Source organism: Oncorhynchus tshawytscha, linkage group LG16 (genome assembly GCF_018296145.1).
Source record: "Oncorhynchus tshawytscha isolate Ot180627B linkage group LG16, Otsh_v2.0, whole genome shotgun sequence".
Lineage (NCBI taxonomy): Eukaryota > Metazoa > Chordata > Actinopteri > Salmoniformes > Salmonidae > Oncorhynchus > Oncorhynchus tshawytscha.
Genome location: NC_056444.1, coordinates 54,894,719 through 54,920,609, shown reverse-complemented (window position 1 = coordinate 54,920,609; position 25,891 = coordinate 54,894,719). Strand labels below are relative to the sequence as shown.

The window sequence follows — 25,891 nt, the reverse complement described above, 5'->3', positions numbered from 1 at the left end:
CAGGAAAGGGCTTTCCCCAAACTGTTGCCACAAAGTTGGAAGAACAGAATCATCTAGAATGTCATTGTATGCTGTAGCGTTAAGATTTCCCTTCACTGGAACTAAGGGGCCTAGCCCGAACCATGAAAAACAGCACCAGACCATTATTCCTTCTCCACCAAACTTTACAGTAGGCACTATGCATTCGGGCAGGTACCTTTCGCCTGGCATTTGCCAAACCCAGATTCGTCCGTTGGAATGCCAGATGGTGAAGCGTGATTCATCACTCCAGAGAACATGTTTCCACTGATCCAGAGTCCAATGGTGGCAAGCTTAACACCAGTCCAGCCAACGCTTGGCATTGCGTATGGTAATCTTAGGCTGGTGTTCGGTTACTCGGCCATGAAAACCCATTTTCATGAATCTCATGACGAACTGGTTGTGTGCTGACATTGCTTCCAGAGGCCGTTTGGAACTCGGTAGTGAGTGTTGCAACCGAGGACCAACCATTTTTAAGCACTACATGCTACAGCACTCAGGTGTCCCGTACTGTGAGCTTGTCTGGCCTACCACTTTGTGGCTGAGCCGTTGTTGCTCCTAGACCTTTTCACTTCACAATAACAACACTTACAGTTGACAGGAGCAGCTCCAACTGAAAGGTGGCATCCTATGATGGTGCCACGTTGAAAGTCACTGACCTCTTCAATACGGCCCATTCTACTACCAATGTTCATCTTCGGAGATTGCATGGCTTTGTGCTCGATTTTATACACCTGTCAGCAACGGGTGTGGCTGAAATAGAAGAATGCACTTGAAGGGGTGACCACATACTTTTGTAGTGTATCTATCTTTCTATCTACAGACAAATTACCTGTGTCATGCGCAAAGTAGATGTCCTAACCGACTTGCCAAAATATAGTTTGTTAACAAGAAATTTGTGGAGTGGTTGAAACATGAGTTTTAATGACCCCAACCTAAGTGTATGTAAACTTTTGACTTCAACTGTATCTACAGTGAATTCGGAAAGTATTCAGACCCCTTGACATTGGTCAGATGACCACAATCACCCGACTTCAACCCAATTGAGATGGTTTGGGATGAGTTGGACCGCAGAGTGAAGGAAAAGCATCCAACAAGTGCTCAGCATATGTGGGAACTCCTTCTGTTGGAAAAGGATGTTGGACAATCATTACAGGTGAAGCTGGTTTAGAGAATGCCAAGAGTATGCAAAACTGTCATCAAGGCAAAGGGTGGCTACTTTAAAGAATTAAAAATATAAAATATATACAGTGAGGGAAAAAAGTATTGGATCCCACTGACAAAGAATGCCCACTGACAAAGAAATGATCAATCTATAATTTTAATGGTAGGTTTATTTGAACAGTGAGAGACAGAATAACAATTATTATCTACTTCTGTCTGGCTTTTTGAGATCAACTTCTACAACGAATACATTATGTCTAATTAAGCAATAAGGACCAAGGACTTGTGGTACTGTCTATGGCCAATATACCATTGCGTACACATGACACAATGCAGAGTAAGTACCTGGATGCAGCCATTAGCCTTGGTATGTTGGCCATATACCACAAATCCCGGAGGTGCCTTATTGCTATTATAAACTGTTTACCAAAGTAATTAGAACAATAAAAGTATTGTTTTGTCATACCCGTGCTATAACACTGTTTCAGACAATCAGCATTCAGGGCTCGAACCACCCGGTTTATAAAGCGCTTTTGTTCTTTTCTGAGTGCTCTGCTAATTTACCAGAGAGAAAGTGAGCATACCTCCTAGCATGTTTGTCTGTCTATGAGTGTGGTTGTGTAGTCTGCACGTGTGTGTGTGCGCAAAATGTCTTTGATTTCATATCAATGACACTGCCGGGACAATATCACAGACATTATGTTGTGAATAAAGACTATAAACATTTGCCACTATACAAATTCAATTCAAGCAAACACATCAACAGTCAGAGCACATAATAATCTAATGTCCATCGAGTTAGTAGATGAGCCTATCAAGAGGCAGCAAAGAGCCATGCCTTTGCTTGTAATCTTTGCGCATGTGTGAAAGCAGTGAGTTCGCGCCAAGCATGAAAGTTGAACCGCATTGACTGTCTTTAATTCCGGTAATTTGAATTCGGGGAGATACATCTTTCATACAGCTTTAGTTATGTTTCAGGTGCTGACCAGTTCTGTCTGTGGCTTGACAGCCGGTACTTGTTAGGTTGCTTTAGCTAAAGAGCTCGTTTACTAATCTGCTAATGTAGCCAGCTAGCAAGCTGCGCGAGCCTGCTGAAAAACAATGCCTCCCCTGACTTTGAAAGGGATAAATGTGGATTTCCCTTTCACCCCATACGAATGTCAGAAGGATTATATGAGCAAGGTGATTGAGTGTCTACAAAACGTAAGTGTGCTTTATGGACCCTCAAACATGCCCATCTTGCTATCAAAGTTAGCAAGCTATCCAGGAAGTGCATTTTTTGTGAAATGTCATTGGCAGTCGGGTCAGATTGAGGTGGGTCAACATGTTCAGATAAATTAGCTAGCTATCAACCTGAATTAATACATGTAGGAATTAATACAAATTAATAATTTTTAAAAGTCTAATGTAAACAACCTAGCGACAGTGGACATGTAAACTCTTAATCCCCATGTATGGACAGTGGCCGCTACACAAACCAACAGATTTTCAGCAGTGCAAGGGGAACGCTATTGAAACTTTTTGGTTAAAACACATTTTAATAAGTGTATTTCAGAAGGTAAATGGGGTTCTGGAGAGTCCGACAGGCACGGGCAAAACCCTATGCCTTCTGTGTGCCACCCTTGCCTGGAAGGACTACTTCAAAGACACAATTTCTGCCAGGAAGATAGCAGAAAAAATGGGAGGAGCAGAGCTTTTCCCCAACACACCATTGGCATCGTGGGGGACCGCTGCAACAGATGGAGACACAACAAGTATGGGCACCACACACATGGCATCTGTTCTGCATGAAAAACGGCTAATCTATCATATAACTGCCATCCCGATGTTGCTGATTGCAAAACTAGGCTAATTCAGCAAAATATGCAGTCCAGTTCACATAGTTTGTATCAGTATTGATCAGAATATGTTGTTTCTCTTAACACGGTTTATACATACTACATTTCGTTTTCTTTAGTAGATCACCATGCTTTTATATTTACACCTGTATGTTAATACATTTTTTAATCCCTTTTATGATGTCTTTGTCCCTTGTAGCTTATTATACTGATATTCCAAAGATCATTTATGCATCCAGGACACATTCTCAGCTGACCCAGGTCATTAATGAGTTAAAGAACACTTCCTACAGGTAAGGGCCTTCTTGTTAATCCTAGAAGACTCACACCCTTGTGTACGTTGCAATTATCGTCAGTGTTAAAATGGTGTTGTTTTCTGACTTTCAGGCCCAAAGTGTGCGTGTTAGGATCCAGGGAGCAGCTTTGTATTAACCCGGAGGTGATGCGTCAGGAGAGCAACCACCTTAAGGTACAGAAAGGATAGGAATAAAGTTGGAGAGGTCAACACAGCTTGTGATGAATCAACCATATTAGGGTGGACAGTAGAGGTGCAGTGAGCTTCTGTCAATGTGCAATTAGTAGATGTCAAGTCAGAATGTGTGAGGCATCAAATTAGTTTGTGTTCTGTCTTTACCAAATCAGTCTATACCCTGTTCTAATCACTTTACCAAATCCATATGTTTTGCTTCTACAATACATGATTTACAGTTTTCAATCTTTATGGTATAAATAACACATTCTGTCCTTTACAACTTGTTTTTATCCAGAAATATACATGTTAGACATTATTTTTGGGATTTCAGAGCCTCAGTTGATATATCCTGAATCTGACTGACATGGTATCCTCTTCCTAGGTTCACATGTGTAGGCAAAAGATATCCACCAGGTCTTGCGTCTTCTACAACAATGTTGAAGGTATGTGTGTAAAGAGATTGAGAGAGGATGGCTCATACCACAGAATTAAATAGAACACTACTATAATATATTAAACTAGTAATATGTGTATCTTTATGCCTGGTACTGTCTTTAAGCACTGACTTTTATTATCCTCTATGATTGACGGCATCGACAAAATCTAGTAAAAACAGAAGTTCATAAGCTGTTGTGTACAGCTGTCTCACCCCCCCCCAACATAGTAATTGTCATTGACCAATAGTTTAATTAATTAAAATCCCTGCAATTAATTGTGAAATCGGATCTTTGATTTTCTCCCATCTCCAGAGAAGAGCATGGATAAAGACCTGGTGAACTCCATTTTGGATGTTGAAGATCTGGTGAAAGCTGGCAACAAGCAAAGGTATGCAGTCTCCCATTCCACCTCTTCTTGTACTATTCCACCCCTTCTTCCAAACCCCTAGCCTCACCAGCTAGGTTACAAACCGGTATCATTAGTCTTGTTTGTGGAGGGCATATTGGAATATTAATGTCTCTGGCGCATTTAAGCTACGAAGGCTGTTTCAGGGGATGCCGGTTGCCAGATATGAAGGCTTTCAGTTATAGCTGGAGCCATCAGTTAGAGTATGGCAGCCTACTGGATTCCCTCTGATGTGCCACCCCCACTGGCAACTAATAGAAACCTGGGAAACAGGAGGATGTATTTTGAGGCATTATGTTTTGTAATTAATTTGTCTTGCAATTCAGATAGGCAGGGGGTGTAAGGACTAGAGGCAAACTTTTGGATGTAGCTATATGGGATTTGTAATTATTCACTCAACTACAGTTTTGCCAGGGAGGTTTAGTTTGAGACTTGTGTTTTTACAAGGTCAATTCTTTTCATACTTATTAATGAAGATTCATTGAATTCAGTCTTTAACCTGTGCCTATCATCTTCATTCCAAATCACACTGAACTCATCTGTTTTTTTCTCTCTGCCATACTCTTTCTTCATGCAATCATTGACTTATTTCTGGAGATGACTTTTTAATATCCCTATTTTTAAGATGTATTGGTTTCCTGGAGCATCCCTTTTTCTTTGTCTCACAGTTGCCTTGTTTCCATAGGGTCTGCCCATACTACCTCTCACGTTCCTTGAAACAGCAGGCAGAAATCATATTCATGCCTTACAACTATCTCCTGGATCCAAAGGTGAGCCAAGTGTTCCTCTGTGATTCTGAGAATGCGAGGCCATATGGGTTGTATTTATTAGTGCACACTGTAGCAAATTGTTTTGCACAAAAACAAAGGTTTCTTATTGGATAAGTTAGTCCCTCTCTTTCCAAGTCTGTTGTCCTCTGTTTGGTGCCAAGTGAATACGACCCTGATGTATGAGAAGGCACAATCATTTCTCCCTGTAAATGGTCTTGACCGTTCTTTAGCTTTATAGTACTAGCAAGTCATTTACTTAATCAAACAAGAATTCACAGAGGATCAAACAGTATATCCAATGCTACCAAGTAAGATTTGTTGACCTGTCAGTTGACTGGCTTTGTTGAATCAAATGTAACTGCTCGTTATGATGTACAGTGCCTTGCGAAAGTATTCGGCCCCCTTGAACTTTGATCTTTTGCCACATTTCAGGCTTCAAACATAAAGATATAAAACTGTATTTTTTTGTGAAGAATCAACAACAAGTGGGACACAGTCATGAAGTGGAACGACATTTATTGGATATTTCAAACTTTTTTAACAAATCAAAAACTGAAAAATTGGGCGTGCAAAATTATTCAGCCCCCTTAAGTTAATACTTTGTAGCGCCACCTTTTGCTGCGATTACAGCTGTAAGTCGCTTGGGGTATGTCTATCAGTTTTGCACATCGAGAGACTGAAATTTTTTCCCATTCCTCCTTGCAAAACAGCTCGAGCTCAGTGAGGTTGGATGGAGAGCATTTGTGAACAGCAGTTTTCAGTTCTTTCCACAGATTCTCGATTGGATTCAGGTCTGGACTTTGACTTGGCCATTCTAACACCTGGATATGTTTATTTTTGAACCATTCCATTGTAGATTTTGCTTTATGTTTTGGATCATTGTCTTGTTGGAAGACAAATGTCTTGTTGGAAGACAAATCAATTTTAACCATCTTCCCTGTCCCAGTCTCAGGTCTTTTGCAGACTCCATCAGGTTTTCTTCCAGAATGGTCCTGTATTTGGCTCCATCCATCTTCCCATCAATTTTAACCATCTTCCCACCAAGTGTCCCTGCTGAAGAAAAAAATACTGCAGGCCCAAACCATGATGCTGCCACCACCATGTTTGACAGTGGGGATGGTATGTTCAGGGACTGATGAGCTGTGTTGCTTTTACGCCAAACATAACGTTTTGCATTGTTGCCAAAAAGTTCAATTTTGGTTTCATCTGACCAGAGCACCTTCTTCCACATGTTTGGTGTGTCTCCCAGGTGGCTTGTGGCAAACTTTAAACAACACTTTTTATGGTTATCTTTAAGAAATGGCTTTCTTCTTGCCACTCTTCCATAAAGGCCAGATTTGTGCAATATACGACTGATTGTTGTCCTATGGACAGAGTCTCCCACCTCAGCTGTAGATCTCTGCAGTTCATCCAGAGTGATCATGGGCCTCTTGGCTGCATCTCTGATCAGTCTTCTCCTTGTATGAGCTGAAAGTTTAGAGGGACGGCCAGGTCTTGGTAGATTTGCAGTGGTCTGATACTCCTTCCATTTCAATATTATCGCTTGCACAGTGCTCCTTGGGATGTTTAAAGCTTGGGAAATCTTTTTGTATCCAAATCCGGCTTTAAACTTCTTCACAACAGTATCTCGGACCTGCCTGGTGTGTTCCTTGTTCTTCATGATGCTCTCTGCGCTTTTAACGGACCTCTGAGACTATCACAGTGCAGGTGCATTTATACGGAGACTTGATTACACACAGGTGGATTGTATTTATCATCATTAGTCATTTAGTTCAACATTGGATCATTCAGAGATCCTCACTGAACTTCTGGAGAGAGTTTGCTGCACTGAAAGTAAAGGGGCTGAATAATTTTGCACGCCCAATTTTTCAGTTTTTAATTTGTTAAAAAAGTTTGAAATATCCAATAAATGTCGTTCCACTTCATGATTGTGTCCCACTTGTTGTTGATTCTTCACAAAAAAATACAGTTTTATATCTTTATGTTTGAAGCCTGAAATGTGGCAAAAGGTCGCAAAGTTCAAAGGGGCCGAATACTTTCGCAAGGCACTGTATCATTGTCTCTTTTCTCTCTCTGCAAAGTTATAATGCAATATTTTAGATTTCAGTTAGTTGCTTAATAGTAATACAAATGTAGGCTTTGTTAGAAACTGCTGTGTCATGCTTGCCTTGAAAGGGTCTGTAAGTGCTGCTTTTAGGTACTTGGTCAATCTTACTTACAGCACAGGTTTCTCATGTGCTAGCCATTAAACCCCTGTCAGGCTTATTTTAGTCTGCTATATTAGCATGTTTTAGTCATGACATGGATGCATACAGACTACATATGGGCTTTTAAAATCTTGTAAAGTAGATTTTCACAAAATTGTGCTCTTCACAATTAATTTTACATTTCTTCCTCATTGCTTGACAGAGTCGCAGAGCGCACAACATCGAGTTGAAAGGGGCAGTGGTCATTTTCGACGAAGCGCATAACGTGGTAAGTTGGACTGCAGGTCTCCTTGGTTTATTCATGAGCAATGGAGGTCATTGATAATTGATGATCCCCTTCTTCACCCAACACCATTTTGAAACATCTAAGTTCCATGAAGATATAAAGCATTCTGCCTCTCTTAATAAAGGAAAATGTTAATACAATTTTAAGGTAGTCGATTATCCAAAGCACTTTTTTGGGGCTAAATGCCTTCATTGGGGCACAATAGGAAGATACACTTTTTTACAAGAGGATGTTGATGGGGCACATTGCCACTTGTGCACACAGTTCTGCAAAAAATATATGTAAAACTGCAAGTTGCAAAAAATACCACCAACACATTTCATCAATATACACTCCCCTATGCATTTATTTGGAAAGTAAAGCTAAATATTTTAATTTGTCTCTTTACTTCAGCATATTGGATTTGAGATCAAATGCTTCGTGAATCAACTATACAGAATGTCACCTTTTTTATTTGAGGGTATTTTAATACTTCTCTGTTTTATCCCAGTTATTTTCTATCCTCTACCTTCAGGGTTGTGTTCACTAAAGCACACTGTAAAACATGAAAATCAAAAAAGTATTACTGGACAAATTCAGGTAGTACCTTGCCTTTTTACAACCTTTTCTTCCTACTGAACAACACTATCCTGGTGTGTCCTATTAAACCGCCTCCAGCCAGAGCCAGTGTGGCAGCCTTCCGTGAGAGAGCCTGAGAACAACCTGCTCTCCTCTGGGTGTTATGCAATCTGGCCACTGCCTGATCACACACACCGCACTGCAGTCAGTGTACAGCCTCCCTGCCTGCCTTTTTAGACCTCAACCAGATCGGAGTGGGGTACGGAATAGAACATAGGGAGGCGATGTGCAAGTCACGCAAGGCTGTTGTTGCCCAGCCTCCCAGCACTAATAGGAGCCTCTGACTTTGCAATAATAACCCGGCAGTCATATGCTCCAAAACCAACTCCTCATGGCTACCAAGAACAAACATCGCACAGCACTATAACATTGTGGAACATGGTCATGAATAGAGTCAGAGAGGCATATTTGTTATAAATAGTACATTTCTATCCACAATGTTTGCCTACTGAACGTGGCCCTGATTGGCTTCACCCCTGTGAGAAAAATGTCCATTATCATCATTATAGCCCTCGTCACACTGTTGGCTTTCCTTTACAACTATTGTTTTTCACTGTGTGGATAGAGAGTTGAGCTATATTTATTTCAGTAAGGCATCAGCAGCAGTAGCTGTAGTCTGCTTTTGTGAAACTAAAGAGCAGCCATAAAATGACTGCCAGACAAACAGAAACTGCCGAGCACGAGCATGACTAAGCCAAATAATCGAGATCTGCATCCATAGTGTGTCGACACTGCCACCCCTAGTCCCCCCAAGCCCCAACTTCAATCCATTTTATAGGTTGGAAGAAAAAACGAGAACCAGCCACATTGATTTATTTATTATGTCTCCATTTTAATTTCAGGCAAAACCGGTTTGCTTTCAGTGGCAGCCTCCTGTCTCTCTGTGTCTTCCTCCAACCCCCTGCCCCGTCCAGGAGTTTGGAGTTATTACAACTTTGAGAACAATCTGGAAGGCTGCCAAGTGGTTGGCTGCTGGCTGTTGTCTCTACATTCTCCCAACTCTGATTGCCTACTGCAGTACTATACAGTGCATTTGGAAAGTATTCAGACCCCTTCACTTTTTCCACATTTTGTTACGTTACAGCCTTATTCTAAAATGGATTAAATAAAACATTTTCCTCATCAATCAACACACACAAACCCATAATGATTAAGCGAAAACAGTTTAAAAAAAATATTGTTGCCAATTTATTTAAAAAATATATATATTTTTTTTACATAAGTATTCAGACCTTTTTGCTATGAGACTTTCATTGATCATCATTGAGATGTTTGTACAACTTGATTGGAGTCCACCTATGGTAAATTCAAGTTGACAGTGCATGTCCGAGCAATAACCAAGCCATGAGGTCAAAAGAATTGTCTGTAGAGCTCCGAGACAGGATTGTGTATAAAAACATGTCTGCAGCATTGAAGGTCCCCAGTAACATGGTGGCCTCTACCATTCTTAAATGGAAGAAGTTTGGAACCACCAAGACTCTTCCTAGAGCTGGCAATCGGGGAGAAGGGCCTTGGTCAGGGAGGTGACCAAGAACCCGATGGTCAACCTGACAGAGCTCCAGAGTTCCTCTGTGAAGATGGTTGTCCTTCTGGAAGGTTCTCCCATCTCCACAGCTCTCCACCAATAAGGCCTTTATTGTGGAGTGGCCAGACGGAAGCCACTCCTCAGTCAAAGACACATGACAGCCTGCTTGGAGTTTGCCAAAAGGAAGGTTCGCCTTCCAACAGGACAACAACCGTTAGCACACAGCCAAGATGTGGCTTCGGCTGCAGGAGTGGCTTTGGGACCAATCTCTGAATGTCCTTGAGTGGCCCAGCCAGAGCCCGGACTTGAACATGATCTAACATCTTTGGAGAGACCTGAAAATAGCTGTAAAGCGATGCTCCCCATCCAACCTGACAGAGCTTGAGAGTATCTGCAGAAATTATTCACCAACATCCTAATATATTCCTCCATTAAAGGTTTAAGCATGGCGGATTACGGTTCAACCATTACCAGGTATAACGAGACAATTTTTCAGGTATTTAGCACTTTGTGCAAAACTCATGAACAGGAAAATATCCATTAGGCACTAAACGGAAGAAAACTGACAAACAGGGATGGACTACCTGGATGTTTTGAAAACAAAGTAGTCCTTTTCATTTGCAAAACAAAGGAAACTGTTTCTGTTGTTTACCCTTATGAACATGAACCACTGTAAATTTTTCCTCTGACTGCTCTGACCACTTAAAAATGCCCACAGGAAAAGATGTGTGAGGAGTCCACATCCTTTGACCTCACGCCCTACGACCTGGCATCAGCTATCGATGCTGTGGACAAGCTGCTAGCGGAGCAGGCCAAAGAGGCCGGGCGAGGAGACGTCTCAGAGGACTTCAATATGGAATCCATAAATGGGGGTCAGAATAATTATTGTCCACACAATTTGCAAACTCATTGTAGGACAAGCATTCATGATTTCTCCCCCCCTATATTCATATGCAGAGATCAATGAAGTAATGTCCTCCTGGTTCCATTGATTGAGTAACGTGTGAATTGTATTATGACAATAATTTTACTACATTGTTCAATTTGAAACGGAAACAGTTTTTTTTAAATTTGAAAGTGCCACCTTTAATAATTCTTTCATTCCAGGTTTGAAATTGGACATAACCACCGTTGCTAAAATAAAACGTAAGTTATTTTATCCTGTTTGTCATGCAACCATCATACACTCTTCTCTTAAAAGAAGCATTCAGCAGTTGCTACATCCATTTTTGGACTTATAAATGAATTATATGTACCCAATGATTCATGAAGAATTGAACTTATAAATGCCTTATGAGCTTAGTCGTACCCTATCAGAACCCAAAATATAAGCTTGTTTTATGCCAATGGTTGTAAACAAATAACATTTTAAACAAAAACTATAATTTTTTTAAAACGTTAACCTTTATTTATCTAGGCAAGTCAGTTAAGAACAAATTCTTATTTACAATGACGGCCTACCAGGGAATCATGCCTTTGTTCAGGGGGCATAATGACAGATTTTTACCTTGTCTGCATGGGGATGCGATCCAGCAACCTTTCGGTTACTGGCCCAACTCTCTAACCACTAGGCTACCTGCCGCCCCCTATATAGCTTCAACACATGGTTAAAACTATCATTTTGATATGGATGGTCAGTTCTTGCATCTCTAGCCCTATGCATTTGAGAGTGGTTACATTTCTCCAGCCCCATCCCTCAGGTTTTTACCAAACCAGGGCAAGGGAGACTGCTTTGTTATTGTTTCTACTGCTGATTGCTGCTTTAAGAAGAATGGGATTTCACCAATGAATGTGTCTAATGGTTTAAATGTGTAATATCGTAGAGATTGTACTGCACAACTCCCTTCTTACATAAATGTTTTTTGCAGAGATACTTCTGGATCTGGAGGCGGCCATTGATTCTTACGACGTGCCGGACAAGGGGATCACCAAACCTGGAAGGTGTGTGCTTCTGGGTTTTGCAGAGGGTATACGTGATATTAATATTGAGATGTTTTTGATTATGGCTGTCATCACCGCCCAAAAGAGAATTAAAGATAAAGTCGGTGCATTTATTTTGGAACTCACCTCATAGCACCATTGCAAAAGCACTTGACAGGCTATGCATTTGGTTACTGCTGTCATCTCCAAAGATAATGAAGGGTAAAGCACATTTTACACTTCATGCACATTAGTGTATTTTTTTTGTAATGCCCTTCAAAGCATCATGCTTGCATTTACAGTGCCTTCAGAAAATATTCACACCCCTTCACTTTTTCCATATTTTGTTGTATTAGAGGCTGAATTTAATATGGATTAAATTGAGAGATTATGTAACTGGCCTACACGCCATAATATCAAAGTGGAATTATGTTAAAAATGAAAAGGTGAAATGTCTTGAGTCAATAAGTATTCAACCCTTTTCTTTATTTTTTTTCTGTAGCAAGCCTAAATACAGTGCATTGGGAAAGTATTCCAACCCCTTGACTTTTTCCACATTTTGATACGTTAGTCTTATTCTAAAACTGATGAGAGAATGTTTTTATTTAATCCATTTACACACACTACCACATAATGGCAAAACGAAAACAAGTTTTTAGAAATGTTTGCGACTATAATTTAAAAACAGAAATAACTTACATAACTATTCAAACACTGCCAAGTCTGTGCAGAGCTGTCATCAAGATAAAGGGTGGCTACATTGAAGAATCTCAAATATAGAATATATTTTGATTTAACACTTTTGGTTACTACACGATTCCATATGTGTTATTTCATAGTTTTAATGTCTTCAATATTATTCTACAATGTAGAAAATAGTTTTAAAAAAGAATGAAAACCCTTGCATGAGTAGGTGTGTCAACTTTTGACTGGCACTGTATACACAGTGCCTTTGGAAAGTATTCAGACCCATTGACTTTTTTCACATTTTGTTACATTACAGGCTTATTCTATAATGGATTAAACAAATATAAATTTTTGCAAATATATTAACATTAAAAAACAAATGCCTTATTTACATATGTATTCAGACCCTTTGCTATGAGACTCGAAATTGCATCTTGTTTTCATTGATCATCCTTGAGATGTTTCTACAACTTGATTGCAGTTCACCTGTGGTAAATTAAATTGATTGGACATGATTTGGAAAGGCACACACCTTTTTAGAATAAGGCTGTAACAATGTGGAAAACTTTCCGAATGCACTGAACAATTATCTGTGAGTTCCCTCAGTCGAGCAGTGAATGTCAAACACAGATTCAACCACAAATGCCTTGCAAAGAAGGGCACCTATTGGTGGGGGGGGGGGGGCAGACATTGAATAACCCTTTGAGCATGGTGAGGTTATTAACCACACTGGATGGTGTATCAATACACCGTCACTACAAAGATACAGGCGTCCTTCATAACTCATTTGCCGGAATGAAGGAAACTACCCAGTGATTTCACCATGAGCCAATGGTGACTTTAAAACAATTAGAGTTTAATGGCTGTGATAGAAAACTGAGGATGGATCAACATTGTAGTTACTCCACAAGCTAGCTAAATAACAGAGTGAAAATAACTACAGAATATGAACAGAATATTCTAAAACATACATCCTGTTTGCAATAAGGCACTAAAGTAAAACTTCAAAAAATGTGGCAAAGAAATGAACATTATGTCTTGAATACTAAGCTCAGGCAAAATCCTAGAGGAAAACCTGGTTCAGTGTGCTTTCCAATAGACTCTGGGAGACAAAATCAGCTTTCAGCAGGACAAAAACCTAAAACACAAAGCCAAATATACACTGGAGTTGCTTACCAAGATGACATTGAATGTTCCTGAGTGGCCTAGTTACAGTTTTGACTTGAAAATGGGTGTCTAGTAATTGCCAACAACCAACTTGGCAGAGCTTGATGAATGTGCAAATGTTGTACATTCCAGTTGTGCAAAGCTCTTAGAGACTTACCCAGAAAGACTCACAGCTGAAATCTCTGCCAAAGGGGATTCTATCATCTATTGACTCAGGGGTGTGAATACTTAATGTAAATGAAATATTTCTCTTTCTTTTTCAATACATTTGCAAACATTTCAAAAAGCATGTTTTCACTTTGTCATGATGGGTTATTGGGTGAGGATTAATTAATTAATCTGTTTAGAATTCAGGCTGTAACACAACAAAATGTTGAATAAGTCAAGGGGTATGAATCGTAGAAAGCGCTCATCCACATTCTGTACACTTTAAACCATCCCTCTCAGCTTCATCTACGAGTTGTTCCAGACGGCTCACCTCACATTTGACACAAGGACGCCCATCTTTGAAGCCCTGGAGCAGATCACTGGATATCTGGCTGGAAGTGAGTCTCTGTTCATATGGCTTCCCCTTTATTCAGCCATTCTGATGTGATATCAAGTTCAAATCTAAAATAACATTTTGAAAGCTAATTCAATAAATTCTAAAACGTTATTATTGAGCTATTGTATGTCCACTTGTCTGAAGTCCTGAGTCATTGTAGTTTTAGGATTTAAGTTACGCCTTCCATTATTTGCTTTCACTTTTCACTGCCTTTTCTAGTGCTGTACCTTACATTGTCATTTGAATGCGGAGTGTCTGAACATAGTTAGTGATGGAGGTGATACTATAAGTGTTTATTTCTTTTAACAGAACCAGGCATATTCATGAACACAACTGGATTACAGAAATTGGCGGACATAATTCAGGTTTGGTGCACTTTTAAAGCGTTGTTTTTTTTTCTTTCATGTATTTGTTTTTTATAAAAATTTTACACTAAATATGCAGATGTAAAAACTGCATTGGAATTGAAAGATGTTGAGCACTTCTCAGACCTAATGATTTTCAGAGCGTTTCCTGTCCTACAGATGGGACAGAGGGAAGTAAAGAAACTGGATCAGGGATAGAAAGAAGAGGGGGATGATATAGTGATATAGAGGGATTAGAGAAGGGAGATGTGGTTGAAATAAAGCAAAATACAAAGCATTGGAACAGGACCAATGTCCTTGTTTTAAGTCTATCAATGTATGTCCAATGTGAATACTGAATCATGTTCTTTCTCTTCTTTTATCTCACTAGCTGGTGTTCTGCGTTGATACACAAGAGGGCAACAAAGGTGCAAACATGCCGCTCAACATGCAATCCAGCACCACTAAATTTAAGGTGTGTAATAGTCACTATTTCATCTGTATCTGGAAATACAAATGCCAATCAGAATTGTAAATTTGAACCATGGTTTTAATACTGTTTTGGCACATATCCTCTGTCACAGGTCCATATCCATAAAGACACCAGCCATCATAAGAAAAAACAAAATACTGATGTGTGGTCTTCATCTTCCTCCAAAAAACAAGGTAACAGTCTGTGTCAGTATTTGTTGAACAAATACATTTCTTCAAAAATAGAGAAGAGAGATTTCATTTTTCACTTTCGCTTACTTGGCGAATGCAGCTAGCTAGTTTAGCCTACACAAACACCCGGCTCAGAGAGAGATGCTATGTTCGCTACCTGGCTATGGCTATCCAAAACTGAAACTCTTCTAAGTCAAGCTGAGCTTTTGGTTTTCTTAATTTATTGCCACAGGCCCGCCGGTGTAAATGCTAAACTGTTTGCCGACTGTACACTCTACTGCATGATTGTAAGGGTTTACTAATGCGTCAGTTCTATCAGCTATGCTAACTATGACGTTAGCTAGCTAATATGTTGACAACGATGTAGGCTGTGTAGCAGTTATGATATGAATGTTCGACTTGGAACGTTTTTTTGTTGTTGCCTGGTCACAGACCACTAATGTGTTGTGCACTGAAGTCCACAAGCGAAGGGAAAATGTGAGAGAGGAGGATAGCGCATAGATGTGAGAAGGAATTGCAATGAGCAAAGTGATCATGCTGTTTGTATGTGGCTGCAATGAAAGTGAACTGTTTGCATGTGATCAGGGGTGTATTCATTCCGACCGATTCTGTAGAAAAACATTTCTTAAACGGAAGAAACCCGAACGAAACAGCCATAAACATACCAGAATTTGTCCAAATGAAACTCCAATGATTAGACTAATGATTACAACTTAGATCAGCAAAAGTGTGCAAGGCAATATAATGTGTCGCTGTCTGTCACCTTGATTACTAAAATGTTTATCTCAACCTGTGCACCTACATTGTAAACTTTCATTCATAGGCTAGGTTGTAGCAACCTCATGATGGCTATAGGGAATATTTGAGTCTCATGTAGTAGCCCAAACATATCGATGTTACATTGAGCTGGGTGAATGGAATATGAATGATATGCTAGAAATAAGGTCATGCTCATAAAAAAAATACGAATAATTGTCCTCATCTTAAATGGTACCGACCACCACAAGTAGATATTTCCTTCATTATAACAAAATATTCTTCAAACATAAAGGTAAGTATTTTTATATACATACTTTTTTATTTTTCAAAATAATTAACAGGCCTTTTCATAAACTGCTCTAACAGTAGCACTTTGAACACTGATCTCAAGTTGCCTAGACAAATGGGTTAATACTCCGTAGAACTACAGTATATAGCACTACGCAGTGGTGAATTAGAGATACATCAATGTGAGGTGGCCTCTTGAGGACTCCATTGTAACTTTTGATTGGTAGCCTCCAATCATGATTTACAGTGCATTCAGAAAGTATTCATACCCCTTCACTTATTCCACATTTTGTTGTTACAGCCTGAATTCAAAATGGATAAAGTATAAAAACCCATCTACACATAATGACGCAGTGAAAACATGTTAATTAGCTAATTTATTGAAAATGAAATGGAGAAATACTACATAGGTATTCACACCTCTTTGCAAATTGAGCTCAGGTGCATCCAATTTCCTTTGATCATCCTTGATGTCACTATAACTTGGGAGTCACTCTGTGGCAAATTCAATTATTTGGACATGATTTTGAAAGAAACACACATGTCTTTATAAGGTCCCACAGTTGACAGTGTGTGTCAGAGCAAAATCTATACCATACCAAGGAACTGTTCATAGGTCTCCGAGAGATAATTGTTCTGAGTCATATATCTGGGGAAGGGAATAAATCATTTCTAGTGTTGAAAGTTTCCAAGCGTACCATTCCATTGGGAAATGAAAAAAATATGGATCTACCCAGACTCTGCCTAGAGCTGGTCAGGGAGGTGACCAAGAATCCAATGACAGAACTACAAAAGTTCTTTGGCTGAGATGGGAGAACCTGCCAAAAGGACAACTGTCTCTGATTAGAGAAATGTTACACTTTGGCCAGAATACAAAGCACTTTGTCTAGAGAAAACCAGGCACAGCTCCATGCTATGGATGCTTTTTAGAGGCAGGGACTGGGAGACTGAAAAGGATAGAGGGAACAATGAATGTAATCAAATGCAGGCAAATCCTTGATGAGAACCTGCTTCAGAGTGCAAACAACCTTAGACTGGAGTGAAGATTCAGAACAAGAATTTGAATGTCCTTGAGTGGCCCAGCCAAAGCCCAGACTTGAGTCCTATTGAAAATCTGTGGGAAGACTTGAAGATTGCTGTTCACCACCACTCCCTATCTAATTTAACCGAGCTTGAGAAAATCTGCTAGGAAGATTGGGAGAAAGTCCCCCAATCCAGTTGTGCAAAGCTGATACAGACGTACACATACAAGATGACTCAAAGCTGTAATCGCCGCCAAAGGTGCTTCTACAAAGTATTTCATTTAAAATAAATGTTTCTAACATTTCTAAAAACATGTTTTCCCTTTGTCATTATGGGGTATTGTGTGTAGATGGGTGAGAATGTAATCCATTTTGAAAGCAGGCTGTAACAATAGAACAAAATGTGGAATAAGTCAACGGGTATGAATACTTTTTGAAAGCACTGGCATTGGGCGATGTTACGATACAATATCGCCCAACCCTTTGAGACACACCGTCGATGGTAACGACATTGTGATGTATATATTAGATTTTTTTTTACAGAAGATATTTTAACCTATTTGTACATGACTGGCACTGCTGGAGTCGGGCAGTGCACAATTCTGACCCAGCCGGGTGACACGCCAATTCACCTTCCTATTCCCATTTGCCATTGCATTTTTCAATAAATATATATATATATATATATAGGTAGACTTAGCCTACTATTAACATAATGCAAGAGTAGGCCTACAATGTATGTAGATGGAGCGGAGAGTGCCAAAAGCTGTGCAAAATGTCAGATGACATTTCTCGCTCACCTCCAATGTCGGATGATCATGGGCCTTTTGCAGCAGACACTCCTTTTTAATCTGGCTTGTTTTAAAACACTTCATTTCCCATTTTTGTACCAATCGCCATTCTGTTTGAATGTGACATGTTGGTCTATGCATATTTTTCATGATTAACTTTAAAATGGACATAGGAGGCCAATACAGAGTTAGAAAGTTATGTTTGTGAATAAACACATGATATGGTAATGAGAGCGAGCGAGACAACCAACAATTGCAATATAGAATAATTAAATGGGAAGTTTAGACAAACCTTATAAGTTTCTGGCTTCCACCTGACAAGTTGTGTGCCGCAGGAAAATCCTTGCAAAACAACAGCCAATAATATAGGCCTGCACTAAATATAAATTGTATTTAATAAAGTTTGCAGTTAACGTTACATGTACAAGTTAAACTTCTAAACAGATATTTATATTATTGTGGAAGTGTTTATTCATATCCCTGAATTGCGCAACAGGTGTTATGTAAGTTCTCACAGCAGCACTTTTAATAACCAGGAACAAAAAATGTATGTCGCCTATAAAAAGAATAACCCACATTTGGATAGGCTACAAATTAAGCTAATTAGCTCTCCCAAGAAGACTGCCCAGTGATTGTCTTCTATGGTGAACATGTGCTCTCAGTTGAAATCGTCCGAAATCACCATTTGAAAGGGTCTCGTGTCACATCGTAGGCCTACAATGTTGGGTTCCAAATCACCATTCAAAGTTATCGGTTCCACATATCACAATATGATTTGGTTTATATTTATTCATTTGCACACAAGAAAATACAATATTGGTAAGATGATTTCCACATTGTAGTCTAATGATTAGACTTTCATCGGTGGTTTGTGCCTGACACAGGCTGCATTACAGATCGTTTCCTGCATTGCTAGGCAACGCAACGACGCGCCCCAGGTCAAAAATAAATAGATACAATCACATACAGTGATGTCTGGACAGGTTGATGGGACAATGTGTCATGCCAGACAGCGCCCAACCCTAGGAGGCACTGTATCTAATGGAAATGGGATGTTTCATGTATGTATTTTGAACACTGAGATCTCAGTCTGTATTCACAAAGCGTGTCAGTGTAGGAGTGCTGATTTTAGGATCAGTTTGGCCTTTTCGATCATAATGAATAAAATTTATATTGACGGGGGACCTGGGGCTTTATGTACCAAGCGTCTCAGTGATCAGCACTCCTACTCTGAGGCGATTTGAGAATAAAGGCCCTTGTACTACAGGTTGACATTGAGATCCCTGTACATTATAGAAGAGAAGTCCACTGCTCTCCTCGAAGAAAATCTGAATCAACCGGTCACTTTAGATCTAGCTACAGGCAGTGTTGCTTGGCCATTCTCCATCCAAATTCTGTCTGCAGTTAACTGAGCTAGACAGAGTGTATTATGGACATCTGCGCTCATGTTTGGACCGAGTTCCCCGGTTGAATGATGTACCATGGTGTTTTACGATTTTAAGAAACCAGTGGGGATGTGGTTTATTCCAGGAAATGTTCTGAGTTACTGGTGCTTCTCGCCTGGGTTCAGCATGCAGGAGCTGGTGAGGCAGGGCGTGCGCAGCATCATCCTCACCAGTGGGACCCTCTCCCCTCTGTCCTCGTTCACTTCCGAAATGCAAATGTGAGTGTGTCATTTGTCAACCACACACACACACACATGGGAAAAAAGCTATAGCAGGATATTAGCCATCAACTTTGTTACTTACCCACTTGTCTTGTCATTCACATGTTGGTCATTTAGCAGATGCTCTTGTCCATGACATAAGAGACAGTTCCGGTTTTTGTGTTTTTTCTACTGACCTTGGGTTTCCTTTTTTGGGTTTCACTTCTCTTGACCCCTTGCCTCCCCCCACAGTCCCTTTCCAGTATGCCTGGAGAACCCCCATGTGATTCAACATGATCAGATCTTTGTCAGCATAATTGACCGCGGTCCAGACAGCGTGCAGCTCAGCTCAGCATTTGACCGCAGGTGGGCACCTCCACCGCTGTGACTACCCTCTCTGGGGGGGATATACAGTGCCTTTGGAAAGTATTCATACGCCCTTGACCTTTTCCACATTTTGTTACATTACATCCTTTTTCTAAAATGTATAAAGAAAAATCACTCATCAATCTACACACAATACCCGATAATGACAAAGCAAAAACAGGTTTTTAGAAATGTAAGAATTTATCAAAAATAAAAACGTAAATTTCACAAACGTATTCAGACCCTTTACTCAGTACTTTGTTGAAGCACTTTTGGTGGCGATTACAGCATCAAGTCTTCTTGGGTATGAAGCTACAAGCTTGGCACACCTGTATTTGGGAAGTTTCTCCCATTCTTCTCTGCAGATCCTCTCAAGCTCTGTCAGGTTGGATGGGGAGCATTGTTGCACTGCTATTTTCAGGTCTCTCCAGAGATGTTCGATCAGGTTCAAGTCCTGGCTCTGGCTGGGCCACTCAAGGACATTCAGAGACTTGTCCTGAAGCCACTCCTGCGCTGTCTTGGCTGTGTGCTTAGGGTCGTTGTCCTGTTAGCAGGTGAACCTTCGCCCCAGTCTGAGGTCCTAACCTGCTCCACAGTGCTTTTCATCAAGGATCTTTGCTCATCTTTGCCTCAATCCTGACTCGTCTCCCAGTCCCCGCCGCTGGAAAAACCCAAGCGGGCTGTCATGTGCCTTTTACTGAGGAGTGACTTCCATCTGGCCTGAGTGCTGCAGAGATGTTTGTCCTTCTGGAAGGTTCTCCCATCTCCACAGAGGAACTCTAGAGCTCTGTCAGTGAGCATCGGGTTCTTGGTCACCTCCCTGACCAAGGCCTGTTCTACCGATTTCTGAGTTTGGCCAGACGGCCAGCTCTGGGAAGAGTCGTGGTGGTTCCAAACTTTTTCCATTTAAGAATGATCTAGATCACTGTGTTCTTGGGGACCTTCAATGCTACAGAAATATTTTGATACCCTTCCCCAGACAATTCCTTCGAACTCATGGTTTTTGATCGAACATGCACTTTCAAATGTGGGACCTTCTATTGACCGGTATGTGCCTTTCCAAATCATGTCCAATCAATTGAATTTACTGCAGGTGGACTCCAAGTTGTAGAAACATCTCAAGGATGATCAATGGAAACAGTATGCACTTCAGCTCAATTTCAAGTCTCATAGCAAAGGGTCTGAATACTTAAGTAAATAAGCTATTTCTGGGTTTAAAAAAAATAATTTTGTAACAATTTCTAAAAACCTGTTTTCGCTTTGTCATTATGGATTATTGTGTATATTTTTTTTAATCCACTTTAGAATAAGGCTTTAAACGTAACAAAATGTGAACGTCAAGGGGTCTGAATACTTTCAGAAGGCACTGTATACATGATAATATCATTCTAGTTTAATTAACACACACTCACTATTTGTTTCAAAGGTTTGTCCCTGAAAACATGGCATCTTTAGGGAACACTGTTGGTAAGATGAATATATCCTACAAATTAATATCTGTGCGTTCTTGATTTGCGGTGGCATTTGTGTATCTTGCCTTTGCAACCTTGAGAGAAACTAAGTTACACATCATAGATGTTTTTGAATATATTGCAATGTTTATCAATGTTAAACATAATGCTAGTCCTTTTTATACTGCAAAACGTTATTTGTGCATTGTTTAAAGTACTTGGGGTAATCAAAATGACTTGTCCCAGTAGTGATGTGTAGAGTTGTAGTGAGATGTTTTGGGGATTTAGAGGGATCTTCCAATTTTTTTTCAATGATCCAAAGTGAACAAAAGTATTTAATGTATTGATTAATAACAACAAAGGCTATTCAAATATATATGTTTTACTAGTGTAATGTGTATCCTTAAATTTTATTTCATTTGGTGTAAACACCTTGAAAATCACTCATTACAGAGATATACAAGGACCTTGAGAATGACCTCCAGTGGCAAATTGTTATCGGGGGAGGGGTATATTATAGGGATACTACGGAATTTTAGCAATGATGCCCGTTATCTACTTCCCCTGAGTCAGATGAACTCGTGGATACCACTTGTATCTCTGTGTCCAGTATGAAGGCAGTTAAAGGTAGTTTCACTAGACTTCCGTCCATTGCTCTAATGCTAGAGAGCATTGGCTCGAGAAACATACTGGAGACAACCCATTCTACTAAATTACCTAAATTCTCATTATTTCTCCTTTTTCTTTCTGCAGTGAATCTGGGCCGCGTTGTCCCTCACGGTTTGCTGGTGTTCTTCCCCTCTTACCCTGTGATGGACAAGACTCTGGAGTTCTGGAGGGTGAGTGCAGCTCAGGGATCCCTCAGAAAAAAGGTTGTCACCATTTGAACACCATCAATTCAGCAACTTTTTTGAAATTCCACCCATACGTTGATAACTTTTTCTATTGAAAGTACTTTTCAGGTTAGGATTTGAATATCAATCCATTTCCTGCAGCGAATGAGTTTGTGTTTAATTGACCCAAGGCCTGATGTAGAGGTAGCCTTGTATGTGTACAGTATGTGCTAATGCCGACTCTACACTTCTATGGCTACCAACACATGGCAACAGTCGTTGCCATGTGTTGGTAACTGTGTGGATGCAAGGTCTGGACAATGACGTCACCATAATGCAGAAATTCAACGCTGGAGCAGGCATAGGACCAGATCCAAAGCAGTGTATGTTGCCTAGACGGCTGAGGACAAGCGGTGTTATAAATCATAAATTAAAGACCTTATCCAGTGCCTTCTGAAAGTATTCAGACCCCTTCACTTATTCCACATTTTGTTACGTTATAGCCTTATTCTAAAATGGAAGAAATAAAAAAAATCCTCAGCAATATACACACAATAGCCAATAATGACAATTTTTTTTGCTAATTTATAAAAAATAAAATGGGGACCTTATTTACATAAGTATTCAGACCCTTTGCCATGAGACTTGAAATTGAGCTTGGGTGCATCCTATTTCCATTGATCATCCTTGAGATGTTTCTACAACTTGATTGGAGTCCACCTGTGGTATATTCAATTGATTGTACATGATTTGGAAAGGCGCACACACGTCTATATGCTGTCCCACAGTTGAAAATACATTTCAGAGCAAAAACCAAGCCATGAGGTTGAAGGAATTGTCCGTAGAGTTCCGAGACAGGATTGTGTCAAGGCACAGATCTGGGCAAGGGTACTAAAACATGTCTGCAGGTTTGAAGGCCCCCAAGAACACAGTGGCCTTCATCATTCTTAAATGGATGAAGTTTGCAACCACCAAGACTCTTCCTAGAGCTGTCCGCCTGGCCAAACTGAGCAATCAGTTGAGAAGGGCCTTGGTCAGGGAGGTGACCAAGAACCCGATGGTCACTCTGACCAAGCTCTGGAGTTCCTCTGTGGAGATGCGAGAACAACCCTAAGCACACAGCCAAGAGCAATGTTTCCCTGTGCAGCAATGTTTCCAACCTGACACTGCTTGACAGCCAAGACAAAGTGCTTCAACAAAGTGCTGAGTAAAGGATCAACATTAAAAAAGAAATAAACCATTAATTTTTTTGTGTTGTCATGGGCTATTGTGAGTAGATTGAGGGGGGCAATTGACCAATTTTAGAATAAGGCTGTAACGTAACAAAATGTGGGAAAAGTAAAGGGGTCTGAACGCTTTCCGAAGGCACTGTGTGTGTAGGGGATCCTCCTGCTTCATTATTAATGCTGAGCCTGTGATGAGAATCCTTTGGTCTTACTTAATATAATAACATGCTCTTCTATGCCTGCTTTTTCCCCAGGCAAACGGGCATGCCGACCGCATTGAAAACATAAAGCCCATGTTTGTGGAGCCCAGGGGAAAGGGGACGTTCACGGAGGTCAGTGCTGCAGACATTCCCATTTAAAACGCTGCATGTACTCTGTCACTACCTGCAGTTTCGTGACCGTAACAGTAAATGACTGTTAGTGCAGTAGAAACATTCCCATGATATCTTTAGTACAGCAAAGCAAACTTAACCCATACCATTTCCTTTTTGTCTAGATAATTGATGGTTATTATGACAAAGTCAATGACTCGAAATCTAAAGGGGGCAGCTTCTTTGCGGTCTGTCGGGGAAAGGTAAGACCTGTTTGTTTGTTATGGTTAGTCTGTCTTCCCCATATCCTTGCCTGAAGTACTTCCTCTGCTCTGATGGCTTTATAGCACTTACTGGTTCAGATAGTCACCCACACACATACTGTAAATCACTTCTACCAAAAGGTCACTGTTTACCCTCCATGACCTAACATCGTCATGTTAGGGAAACATAGCATGCTACCTCATTTTGAATGTCAACACAGCAGTTCCTGATTTGGCAAAGCAGAATGTCACCAGGCCTCATTGGAAAAACAGCACACTATTATACGAGACCAAATTAACACATTCTACAGAACAACGACAGAGTCATTTTCTGGGAATGCTTTAAAGTCCAAAAGTTGTGGGCAGAGTTAGAAGTTGGCTGTCGGAAGTATTACAATCTAAATTTACTTTCAATCTTTCTGTCTGTATATTTCAAGACATTCCATATAAGGGTGCAGCAATGGCGTGCATTCATGGATGTCAAGGGAAGCCAGGCTTCCTGAAAAAAAGAAAATCATTATTTAATGTCTTTCGTCTGTGTTTCATAATTTACCCTTTAATTTGCAAGAGGCTAAATGTATCTTGGCAGGAGAAAGCATCCGAGCAAGCGAAACAGCGCCTCTATCTGTTTCTGTCTGGTCAAAAAGAGTAAAATTGTTGCTGCAATGGAAGCCAGCGAGCATTTGGCCTCCCTTGATAATAAAATGAAATGAGAGCCAATCAACTAAACGAGCTCAACTGTGAATGGTCCTGGCACACCCCAAAAAAGTTTAGGGAAGCCAGTTTCGATTTGTCATTGCCACACCAATCACAACAAAAACCAAATGTCATTGACAGAATTGTTTTTTGAATTTTCACTTCTGAGCTCTGGTGGCTGGCTACCTAGCTAAAATTGGCCCTTTCCTAAATTAGGCCTGAATGGAGATAGGGGTTTGGACTTGTGGTTTTAGTTCATTCTCCGTGCTGGCCAATCGATGATTATTACGCCGATTCTGAACTAACCATACATTCATACATAGTGCCCCTTGCCGGAAGTTCAATATGTAGCTAAATGTAGTAGGCTATTGTTGCCTCTGAAAGGAAGTTAGGCTAGGTAGCAAGAATTTAAGCCAGGTAGCCTAGGACAACAAAAACTAAGAGTGTAGGTTACTGTATGACTGATTCATATACCATTTTGGCAACATGAAAGAAGAGGATGGCGTTGGTGGTTATCTACAGGTAGGGTGAGTCAATATGTTTCTTTCTACTTGCAAGCACCCTAACACACACAAATATTAACGCAACATGTAAAGTGTTGGCCCCATGTTTCATGAGCTGAAATAAAATACCCCAAACATTTTCCATATGCACCAAAAGCTTCTTTCTCTAAAATGTGTCTTATATTCCTGTTTATGAGCATTTCTCCTTTGCCAAGATAATCCAAACACCTTACAGGTGTTGCATTGCAATTGGCATGATGACTGCAGGAATGTCCACCAGAGCTCTTGTCATAAGCCGCCACCAACATCGTTCAACCATCCTCACAGCCGCAGACCACGTGTAATCATGCCAGCCCAGGATCTCCACATCCGGCTTCTTCACCAGTGGGATCGTCTGAGACCAGCCACCAGGACAGCTGATGAAACTGGGTTTGCACAATCAAAGAATTTCTGCACAAACTGTTATAAACCATCTCAGGGAAGCTCATGTGCGTGCTTGTCGTCCTGACCAGGGTCTTGACCATACTGCAGTTTGGTGTCGTAACGGACTTCAGTGAGCAAATGCTCACCTTCAATGGCCACTGGCACGCTGGAGAAGTGTGCTCTTCATGGAAAGGCATAAGCTACGGTCAATGAACACAATTGCATTTTATCGATGACAATTTGAATAC

General features: G+C 40.4%; 1 protein-coding gene across 4 annotated transcripts in view; it reads left to right on the top strand.

The window, feature by feature from the left end:
- Positions 1–2,032: 2,032 nt before the first annotated feature.
- Positions 2,033–25,891, top strand: part of rtel1 (regulator of telomere elongation helicase 1) — a 58,999-nt gene continuing 35,140 nt past the window's right edge. The window contains exons 1-21 of one of the 4 annotated variants that reach the window (XR_006079078.1): positions 2,033–2,385; positions 2,738–2,936; positions 3,220–3,313; positions 3,408–3,489; positions 3,875–3,935; positions 4,242–4,317; positions 5,021–5,105; positions 7,515–7,580; positions 10,460–10,613; positions 10,849–10,887; positions 11,610–11,682; positions 13,963–14,060; positions 14,369–14,424; positions 14,795–14,878; positions 14,988–15,069; positions 19,457–19,589; positions 19,824–19,937; positions 21,364–21,404; positions 22,142–22,227; positions 23,702–23,779; positions 23,944–24,021. Coding sequence is in view for 3 of the 4 variants with exons in the window: in XM_024375441.2 (XP_024231209.1) it covers positions 2,284–2,385; positions 2,738–2,936; positions 3,220–3,313; positions 3,408–3,489; positions 3,875–3,935; positions 4,242–4,317; positions 5,021–5,105; positions 7,515–7,580; positions 10,460–10,613; positions 10,849–10,887; positions 11,610–11,682; positions 13,963–14,060; positions 14,369–14,424; positions 14,795–14,878; positions 14,988–15,069; positions 19,457–19,589; positions 19,824–19,937; positions 21,364–21,404; positions 22,142–22,227; positions 23,702–23,779; positions 23,944–24,021 (1,881 nt within the window). In the remaining variant the exon portion in view is untranslated. Of the gene's footprint in view, positions 2,386–2,727; positions 2,937–3,219; positions 3,314–3,407; positions 3,490–3,874; positions 3,936–4,241; positions 4,318–5,020; positions 5,106–7,514; positions 7,581–10,459; positions 10,614–10,848; positions 10,888–11,609; positions 11,683–13,962; positions 14,061–14,368; positions 14,425–14,794; positions 14,879–14,987; positions 15,070–19,456; positions 19,590–19,823; positions 19,938–21,363; positions 21,405–22,141; positions 22,228–23,701; positions 23,780–23,943; positions 24,022–25,891 lie in introns of all 4 variants that reach the window. The other 3 variants (XM_024375441.2, XM_042299368.1, XM_024375443.2) reach the window with 3 other exon arrangements.